This window comes from Xiphophorus couchianus, chromosome 22, assembly GCF_001444195.1.
Source record: "Xiphophorus couchianus chromosome 22, X_couchianus-1.0, whole genome shotgun sequence".
Lineage (NCBI taxonomy): Eukaryota > Metazoa > Chordata > Actinopteri > Cyprinodontiformes > Poeciliidae > Xiphophorus > Xiphophorus couchianus.
Genome location: NC_040249.1, coordinates 19,155,127 through 19,165,560, shown reverse-complemented (window position 1 = coordinate 19,165,560; position 10,434 = coordinate 19,155,127). Strand labels below are relative to the sequence as shown.

Below are 10,434 nucleotides of genomic sequence, written 5' to 3'. Positions count from 1 at the left end.
TACAACTGAACAATGACGATGAGGAGAAGAGTGGGCATGGGGGAAAATCCAAGGAAACAAACAAAAACACGGCAGTTTGCACTGTAGTTACTTGATGCCAGTTCAAACAAGTAGCATTACACACATGTAAAAGCCAGATAGAGTAAACATGCTACACACCCACACACACACCCACACACCAATGCATGGAAACATGCAGCAGTAGCAACTAGCTGTGGGTTGAGGGAGTGTTTACATTCTGCTCTCTGGTATTATTAAGCAAGGCTTTGCGTGCAACGCGTGCAGATTTGCTCGCTGAAGGTCCGAAGAAGGAAAACAAAGATAGAGATCAAACACGCCGTCTTCCATTTACAAATAGGAAGACGGCGTCACATACTGGCCCCTTCATACTTGCGACTGATGCGATCTGAGTGCATGCTGGTAGATGACAGCTACCCTGAAACTGAGTGTCTCTGTGTTCATATCATATAGAAAACAGATTAGAATAAGCAAATCTGATTCAGCGCAGAGGCAAACTGTGAAAAGTAGTCGCTCTTAGATTTATGTAAACAGTGGAGGGATTTTTTTTTTCTTTAATTCTTCATGATTTCCACATGCAAGTTTGGAAAAATAGGGAAGACCTCAAACTTGGAGACTCCTCGTCTTTCATTCCAGACTTGTTTTTTTAAATTATTATTTCATCCTGTGTAATCTTCCTTTCTCAGTCTATTATGAAGCATTTTCATAAAGCCACAACACATCATGAGAGGAGGAGATTTTGAAGGGTTCACCACTTCCTTAATCTTTATTTTCACCAAACGAAACCCTACAGTCTAAAGTTCTGGTAAGAAACACCAATGTGTATAACTCTATACATAGACACCCACTAATTTTTAAATAAATGCCTACAGAATTCCAAAGCAACAACAAGCTTTTCCCATAATTCATGCTGGACCTTTGACCACTCTTTTTGACACAATCTATTCATTCATTTGCAAGGAAGGACTCAACTTTTAAGCATAATCCACACAATTTCACTAAGTTTCAAGTTGAGGTTACCCTGAGGTGTCCCTTCCAGAACCAATTCTAGCCTGTTGGAACAGACCTATTGTTTCTGTCTCCACCTTTTAGCTCTTTAAAATTAAGTTAATGTAGTCTTCTTTCATTATTATCCCATTAAATGTTTATTTGTTTATTTAAGGATCCCCATTAGTCTCAAACGTAGTAGAGACTATTCTTCCTGGAGTCCACATCAACGTTACTGTAAGAATCCTTTGTGTGTAACTGGTAGCATAATCAGCATCACAGCATAAGCATAATATACACATTTTGTACAGGGAAGAGTGATAGTTTGAGAGAGGAGTGAAACTCTAGAAATCCACCTTAAACACAGGAGGTGGTCTCAGGTTTCATCTTTCTAACACTGAGTCGTTACCTCTGGCAGTTTCACAGAAACTAACACTTTGAGACTTTGAGACCAAAACATGTTGGAATTGATGGAGACTTGGAAGGATTGTCAGTGTTAACGATACTTATAGGGAATTAAATAGAGCCAGGGTTTTGGATATAATGATGAGATGTGTTTGGAGGATTCAAGGTGAGGCTTTCAAAGCAGTAAATGCTGTACTCTCTGTGCAGCAAGGTGGTGGAAGCATCATGCTGTGGGTCTGTTTCACTGCCAGTTAGTGTGGTGCATCGTAGGAAGTGGATATTTCAACCTAAATTAGGAGCTAGATGCAACAGAACAATGATCCAAAGCTGGTCTCAGTGGTGGTGCATGTTTATGTTACAGTTTGTCGTCTTGAATTTCAGTACCTGAAAATATCAACGTCGATGTGTTTGTAACCATCGAATAAAACTTCTGTGTATAAGAGGATCGTTTTCTGCTTTTTAGAAATATTTCATATAAAAATAAAACACACATTTGAATCAACTAAGTGCAATTTATGGAAAAGGGAGAATTTAACATGTTCCTGTCTGATCAATGAGACTTTTAAATCTACAGATGTTGACCCTTGGCTGAACGGCATTCTAGCAGCAGATCATGGTCCTCTTCCCTCATAAGAGTTATAGAGTGTGACACAAGTATATATCTTGAAGCATTAAGGGCTCATTATAAACTCCATGGCTGGTCTGAGCCACTTGTTTTTACAGTGAGAGCTCCACCACAGAACTGGCTTCTGCCCTCTACCGAAATTTAAAGTGCTCTTGACGGTGCCAGGAGTGTGTGTGTATGTGTGTAAGCATGCCTAATGTGGGAGAGAAAGAGTGCATCCAACACGGCTTCTAGCCAGCGTCAGTGTTCCTGTCGTGAAGAATTAGCCTGTCAGTCTTTTCTAATTTCCCCGGACATGCACTGCTCTCAAACCCAGGCTGGTTTTAACCTGGAAGGGCCGACTCCACGTTTTGTTTTGATAAACTGAGGTGAAGACAGGCGAGTCAGGCCGCACCAGAGTTCCTGCGCTGGGTCAAGCCGCTCACATGACTGAAAGTGAGTTAGAGTTTTTATATTACTTTAACTTTTTCTAATTTTCTCACATTTCAGCCACAAACTGGTGTATTTATTTTTTTAGACAAATCAACACAAAATAGTTAAACTAAAGATTTTATTCCAACTCTTGGTGTTTATCAAGCTGGATAAGTCCAACTCACCCTGGATTAAAATGTAATTTAAGTAGAGCTGTCATTTTACCGCAATCATAAAAGGAAAAATACTCAATGCTGTTTTCAACACCACAGCAGCAGTTTTTAGAGGGCACAGTGTGCTTTTTAGTTAAGAGGAAAAAATGACTTTATGTCTTTGATTAGGGCAAAACCATTAAGTAAAGACCAACTGAGCTCTCATTTATAAAAAATATATACATTTAATATTGCCACTTTCCTGATTGGCTAAACAGTAATCATACTACAGTGTAAGTGTTAAATAATGTTATTTATTCTTTTCAGTATTCTTTTCTTATAATGTAATTTTCTCCTTTAACATAAAGTTTCCTTCTCTCTTCTCTATTCATAAAATGACTTTTGAGTAATTTCATTTCATTACATCTGCAGTGTCCGCTTCCATTTGCCTGCCAATTAAAATAAATTCTACTATTGATGATCAAATAAAAGATCACTTCATACTACACTGAAATGCTTTTCTTGTAAAGTTTCTGTCTTTCTGGTATTTTAGCTAAATATTTTTATTTTCTGGTCAACTGCATAAGCAGGGTATGTTGCACTAGTTTGCCTCGCTGGTTCAAATGACTGACTCCTACATTTAGGTTCAGTCCACAAAGTAGGATGAGGAGCTCTGTCATCCAGGGGAACAAGTTATCTGAGCTGCAATCAGAAGATAGCTAAATTATTGAATATGCAAACTGTTTATTTGGTTTAAACAAACAAAAGAACAGAAAGACTATATAAAGAAAATTACACTTAAAACAGAAACATGGTTTAAAGTAACCTTGTACATGAAAGTCATTAAATTACTGTAGTTTAATATGAGACAATAAATGCGTTTCTTATTGAATAAAAGTAAAACAAAGAAGACAAATAGTTGACTTTCAAAACAGAACATGTCATTAAGGAAGCAGTGAAGTCAAACTGGAGTCAGCTTTCTAACCCGATGCTGGTTTCCAACATAAAAACTTAAACATAAAATTTAAGGATGGTTTAAAAGAGAAGAATTCAAACTGATTATCGTCTCAAAAAATAAAAATAAAAATATTCAGTTGACCGGTCTTGTAGCAAGTCAGAAAAACATCTCAATAAATTACATCATCACTGAAAAGGTAATTTAATTCAGTAATTTTATTCATTTGGATGATTATGGCCTACAGCTAATGAAACTCACTTGAGTACGACAGCATAAAAACCAGCAGTCAAAGACACCCTTCATAGGACAAAAGGTCATTGTGACAGAAGCTGGATGTTCGGAGTCCTGTAACCCAGCATAATGATGGAAAGTTGAGTGGAAGGATAAAGTGAGATGAAAAAAGCAACCTGTGCCTCCATGCAACGTTGTATTAATGCAGTTGATGGAAAAGGAACCTTGACTAACAAGTTTGTATATTGTAAAATACATAGATATAAATTTAAGTAGGTCAACATTTTTGGACTTAGTATTCCTTTTTTTTTTTTGTTTTACTGAAACACTTTTCTAGCCTGAAATTTTCATGCTTTTGCAAATTTAAGCACACAAAAAAATGCTAAATTGAAAATTTTCAAGAATTTCCATTAGTCTGGGCTGATTATCTGTATATTTTACAAATCCTGAAACAACACACTTGATAAAGAGCTATTCCCTGCTTTTGCTGCCATCTGGATTAGTTCAGATCAGCTCTGTTTCAAAATCTACAAGGCTTTGACACAGTTTGTAAACTTTTATACCTTTGTTCTGTTTAAAAATGATTGTTTCAGTGGTTTGGTTTCTTGTCTGACCCCCTTAATTCATGCTCAGTTAAACATCAGAGGTGTAGGTTAAAACACTGATATTAAACTGGGCTAAAAGCCAAAAAAAGACAAACAAAATGACCCTTTAGGTTTCCTTGAAAATGCATGAATCCATATTTGTAATATGCATAGTTTTAATATTGTTGGGTAAAATTTTTCTGTCAAGTCAATGAAAGATAAAGTTATGTATATGTACATATAAATAACAAAAAATGAATATGGAAATAGGAATCCTCTGTACTAATTACTTTTTGTCTCATGTATAATTAATAGTCCTAAAAATGTTTTTCAGCTATAAGCCATAATCATCAAAATGTCACTGTTAGCAAAATACTACTTTCTGATTTAAATGAGCTTTTCATTGATATTTTTATTGATTGGGCTGTATGTACGATTAGGTACCTGCTCACAGTAGATTGTGTTGAAGCAAGCATAGTGAGGCTGCAGCAGGGAGCTCTTTTAATCAAAACAGATGATTCTCCAGGGCGAGGTGGCAGTGGGGCGATGCTCCGTGTTCAGGAGCGGTAGAGTAAGATCCTTTCCGCGCAGTCCTGACCGACCAAGCTGGCGTACTCCTGCACCTCGGCCGTGTCGCTGCGGCCCTTAAATTTGCAGCTGTACACTATGTAGGGCATGACGGTCCGCTTGTGCAGCACCAGCGCTCTGCCCACATCCTTCACCGCCTGAGAGTCTCCTAGACAAAAACAAAGCACTTATAAAAACAAAATCAGGACCACTGTGGATGCATCCAACTCCATAAACTTTGGTTTTTATTTTTCTCTGCTCATTTGAATTAACCTCTGAGGGCCTTGGCAAGGCTGCCTCATTATTCCGAGAAGCTGTTGGAGGGAATCTAACTCCCCTGTGCCTTCAGGTTTGAGTCGGCGCGTGAGACGGATAGTTAGTTGGTGTTACTCACAGAGCCCGTGCCATGCACTACCAGCTACCTTGTCTGCGTGTGTCCAGAAGCTGCGAGCTGCTCTCTGGAGACTCAGATGGAAAAAAAGGTGAAAAATGTTGACCCTCAAACACTTAAACAACTGCCTCCAAGAGAGAGGGGCTGAGCCAAGCCGCTAACAGCTAGCAACCAAGAGGAGGAGGAGGCCACAGCAGGGAGCACCCGGTGAGCCAACCAGGCCCAAATATACTCCTCAACAGGTAAGAAGAACGCATGCCATTCTCAAAGTGCAGCACGAGCAGAAAGCAATGACTCATTTTCTTCTCTTATTCACTGGAACTGCTAAACTACTTAAAACACATGACTCTTAAGATTTGCAACTCAACATCTGAAGTTCAGACCTGATGGTTTGGTATATTACAGCAAATAAGGAACATCACCTCATCAGGTTAGTGAAGTCAAAACAAAGAGGAACATTTTTAATTTACGTAATTCAGAGTTTTACTGTTTAAACGCTGGGTGGTGTAAAATAGAGGTGAAGAACATCTGGTTATGGAACCTGCTTTGATATACAGTATGGAGACGAATGAACAGGAAGTGACATAGGAAGTGAACAGGATGCACAAGATTAGAAATGAGCAAATCCAATAATTTTTTCTTGACATACTACTGAGTACCTAATAATATTTAATCATCTTTACAAACCACTGGCATCTGCATTCTGCGTGCAATCACCTAATTATCAAAATATTGATAAAATGAGCAGCAACAACTTCATATATTTAGCTTCACTCAAGGAAGCTAAATACACTTATTCAGAGCATTATTCTGCCACCTCCACGCTTCACTATAGAGAATGCTGGGTTCAGGGTGATATGTTGTGGTAGTTTTTTTTTAACCCCAGTGTACCTTGGGGCTCATGACGCTGTATGTTAACCAATGTTCTCTAACAAAACCCAGAGACCGTCGTAGAGTAGCTGCAACTACTTTGACTTTATTTCATGATTTTATTTTGATTCACAACATACAATTTAAATGTAATTTATGTTGAACAGCACTTACAATCTGTGTCTGTGAAAGGTGCTTTATAAATAAACTTTAATTACTTAACTGCATTCATACTTACATTAACCAACATACAAGTGTACTGCCTTTATTTATCGTTATCAGAGTCAAGAGGTTTATAAAATCCCTATTAATAATGTCAAACTTTGTGGTTATAATGTAGCCAAGTGAAAAAGAGTTGAGGGGGTTGGAATACTTCCGCAAAGCACAGCAAGCAAGCTACCTTTAGGCAAGGAGAAATGTGTTTTTATCCTTCAGGTAGAGTTTTAATACTCTCCTGGAAACTCATAGTTTATTTATTAGCTGTGTTTCCCTGGAGTGCAGGGATACAGCTAACGATCCACTTCTTGAAAAAAACTGCTGAGTTTGGAAACTTAAGAATGGTGGAGCCATGTGAAGAAGAAAATCAGTGGTACATTAGGTTTCCTCATGAAGGATTTTAAAAGATGTTATGCAACTCCCCAATCGCCAGTATACAGGTCCATGAAGAATTAATGTAAGCTGAGGGGATGAGAGTGAAAATATTTAAATGTCTGATGGTTCCTAACTTAAACTCACCTCAGGGTAAGGGTGATTTGCCTCCCTATGTTTCTCGTCACAGTGACAGGACACTTTAACAGTAACCGGAGTTACACTCATTTGCCCGATGGAGATATTAAGAGGTGAAGATTTACAGAACACAGCGGGTAGCAGCGTGTGGCTTTAAGATGGTTCATTAACCACAGCACTAACACTGAACAGAGGGTTTATCTCTCCCTCCTACTCCAGAAAACCCAAACATCCGCTCCTCAAATAAACAACTTTCCTTTTCTTCTTTGCTCACTTCAACCTCCGCCAGTGCCTGTTCCTCACTTTGAGCGGATCCAGATCCTGTTCCTGTTCCTGTCAGGCCGGACATTCAGTGACATGCCGTTCTGAGGTCGCAGCGCCTTCGAGGTTGGAGTTCAAGGGTCAGGGGGAAGAGGAGTGTTGAGGGTCAGGGCTGAGGTTTGGGGCCCTGACACCTCGCCACGCTTCTTCTTCTCATCCTTTCCATCCCTAAAGTTCTTAACACCGGATGAGGGTCAAAGAGCCATTGGGTTATGACCACTTCCTGTGACCTAATGTTGAAGGTCCATAATGGGACTTGCTTTTAAAAAGGAAAAGGCCAAGATGGCAGTGTTGTGTATGAGAGGTCCATTATTTGACAGCGGAGGCCCAAAAGTTTGAATGCTGTTAGCAGCTGAAATAAAGATTCTTAATCTGTTGTTGACCTCAATCCTTTTAAATGTAAAGGATCTTATTGTCATTTTGCTATGAAAATCAAGGTTAACTTGTGTTCAAAGAAGAAGAACAGTAGGGAAAACATGGAAAATGATGAGATCTTGCCATATTAAACCAGCACCATATTAAACCAGCACCATATTTATTGCCAAAGCAGAATCTGTTTCATGACTTTCCAGCTGCTGTCAACATGGGATTTCATCTACTAAAGTCTGTGTGATTATTATGAACCCATACATGAAAGCATTTGCTTTGAGCTTGAATTTATCTTCTATTTTCAGCTCACATTTTAGTTGTCAGGCTAAAATAAGAACGACCTGACACATTCACCTTGTTACAGTACAATGACCACAGATACAGCCAGAATGGTTTAGATTAAATTCATGTGTTAGAATGTCATAGTCAAAGTCTAGACCTTAGTCTGACTGAAATTGGGGCAAATATTAAACATGGTTTTTAATATTTCTCCATCTAAACAGGTTGAACTCGAGCTGATTTCACCTAAAATAACAGTGTCTAGATGCAAAGCTGGTAGACCTGCAACTGTAGTTGTGGCTAAATGAGGTTCAACAAAGTATTAGTACATAAAGGCCGAAAAAACAAACTACACCCTTTTCTTTTTTTTGTCGATTTATCACATAAAATAGAAATAAAGCACGTACAAAAATTTGCGAAACATCCAAGAAAATATTCAAGGAGGATGAAAACCTTTGCAGGGCCCAGTAAGAGGGGAGCGAATCCATCAGCTCCCACTCAGACTGGGAACATTAACACTCATCAGGCTAAGGAGCTGAAAGCATTGTGAGGCATTGTGTCTATCAGTCTGACTGATAGACAAGATATGGAATGCAATAAGGCAGAAATATAGTAGGGAAGTCAGGAGGCAGAGGGGAGATAAGTGGGTGCCATCAGGTAGGTGTCATTTACTGTAAGTAACACCAAAGTACGTCAGATTGTTGCTAACTGATATGTTTTACAATCAGGAACGTTAAAGGCACCAACAGAATGCACCATTTCGATGCATGAAATTACACAAATTGCCACTTATTGTTTGCGTATCCCGGCTGGCGCCTCTTGGATGCATTTAAAGGCAAACTAGAGACAACACGCAAATTTTCTCTCATGTTTACCCTGCTGAATGGCTGATGGCCCAACTTCTCTCCCTGTCAAACAAACAATGATTGTGAGTGTGTGAGAGATGCTACATATGTGCTGTACATTTGGTCTACGTATGTGTGTACAAAATGATGTTCACTAGGGGTCACAGACACAGTGGGACACTCAATGTGTCAGCAACAGCCGGGCTCAGCATTACTCCAACCGGACCACCAATAAAGTTCTACGTTGTGTAAATCAAGAAGGTAGGGAGTTGCAGTTTAGCCTAACTGATGGCGTGTTTTTTTCTACACAGAATGGAATAAGACAGTTCAGCAGCAGGAAAAACACCCAGCCGACATCGACTCACCTTCTTCCTTAACAGCTTGGGCGGACTCAAGCTTTCACTGGTATTTTGCGTTAAATGCCAATATAAAAAATTTTACACATTTTGAAACATGACAAAACAAATAAAAATAAAAGAAACACACACCACCGACAGATCTCTGTGATTAACAATTGAAATGCATAGCAATTTGCATAAAGTGAAATTAAAATACACAAGTCTTCACAAATGAACAAGAAAGCTCAGCAAAAAAAAAGAAATGAGTAATAATATACCTGCAAAAAATGAAACAAAACAGTTCAGCAAGAAAAACATCCAGTTGACATCAGCTCACCTACGTATGACAAAGGAACCACATAAAAAACATTGACAGCGCGTGTTCACGCACAGGCTGCAACAGTAAAGCCTAACGCTCAATAAAATCACCCAATTTGCTGCAGAAATCTATATAGAGACCAAAACTAACATCTTAACAAAATGCTAGCAGAAAGACTGTACATTTTGCTCTCTACAACAACTTTCAGAAAGTAAATTAACAGGACAGCTCAATGAGAAACTCCATAACAGCCACCAACAGAATGAGAAAGAAGGAAATGATGTCACAGATTTCAGAGGTAAAAATAAAATAACTTTCCCAAAATTGTTACATAGACTTTTTTTTTAAATAATAGTTTCAAGATAAAAAGAAAGACAATAAAATGAAGACAATAAAGAAATGAAAATAGAAAAACAAAATGAACAAATAAAGAGATTTTTGGTGGAATGAGTTATGTTTTATTTTAGTCAATGGACTGGGAGAGTTATGTGAACTTTAGCCATCTTTAAACACCTCATTAGGACAGCAGTTATATATACAAAGGTGTTTTTTTCTTGCTTTAATAAATTAGGGTCTTTTTCTTTACTTTTCTGTTACTGAGTAAAATAAAAGAAGTTTGCAAAGAATAAAATAAGTGCCACTATGTTGTCTGGAAAAATGCATTGTGAACTGATGGGACGAGAGCGTGTTGGTTGGAAACTGACAGCATTTCAGAACCGGAATATCAAACATATAGTCAGACATAGCAGTGGTAATTTGGTCCAGGGATACTTTATAGCAGTGGTCCCCAACCACCGGGCCGCGGACCGGTACCGGGCCGCGCAAGAAATAATGAACTACTTCCGGATGTTTTATTTTGAAAATCCTAAACCGGATTTTACCGGTTATGTCTTGCGGGTCAAAATTGAGACAACTTGCAGCAGAATGAGTAACAAAACAACATCGGAGTACTGCGCGATAGTATAGCATAGCTATCCTCAATTATAACCATTCTGCAAAGAAGAGGGAGCCAAAATTACTTAACAGTGACTTAAGTGT

General features: G+C 38.5%; 1 protein-coding gene across 4 annotated transcripts in view; it reads right to left on the bottom strand.

The window, feature by feature from the left end:
• Window positions 1-3,328: 3,328 nt before the first annotated feature.
• The window catches only part of ate1 (arginyltransferase 1), a 59,180-nt gene continuing 52,074 nt past the window's right edge, over window positions 3,329-10,434 (bottom strand). For 3 of the 4 annotated variants that reach the window (XM_028006401.1, XM_028006402.1, XM_028006404.1), the window contains one exon: window positions 3,329-5,107. In XM_028006401.1, the coding sequence (XP_027862202.1) occupies window positions 4,929-5,107 (179 nt within the window). In that variant the 3' untranslated portion in view covers window positions 3,329-4,928. Of the gene's footprint in view, window positions 5,108-5,200; window positions 9,043-10,434 lie in introns of those variants that run through there. The other variant, XM_028006403.1, reaches the window with a different exon arrangement.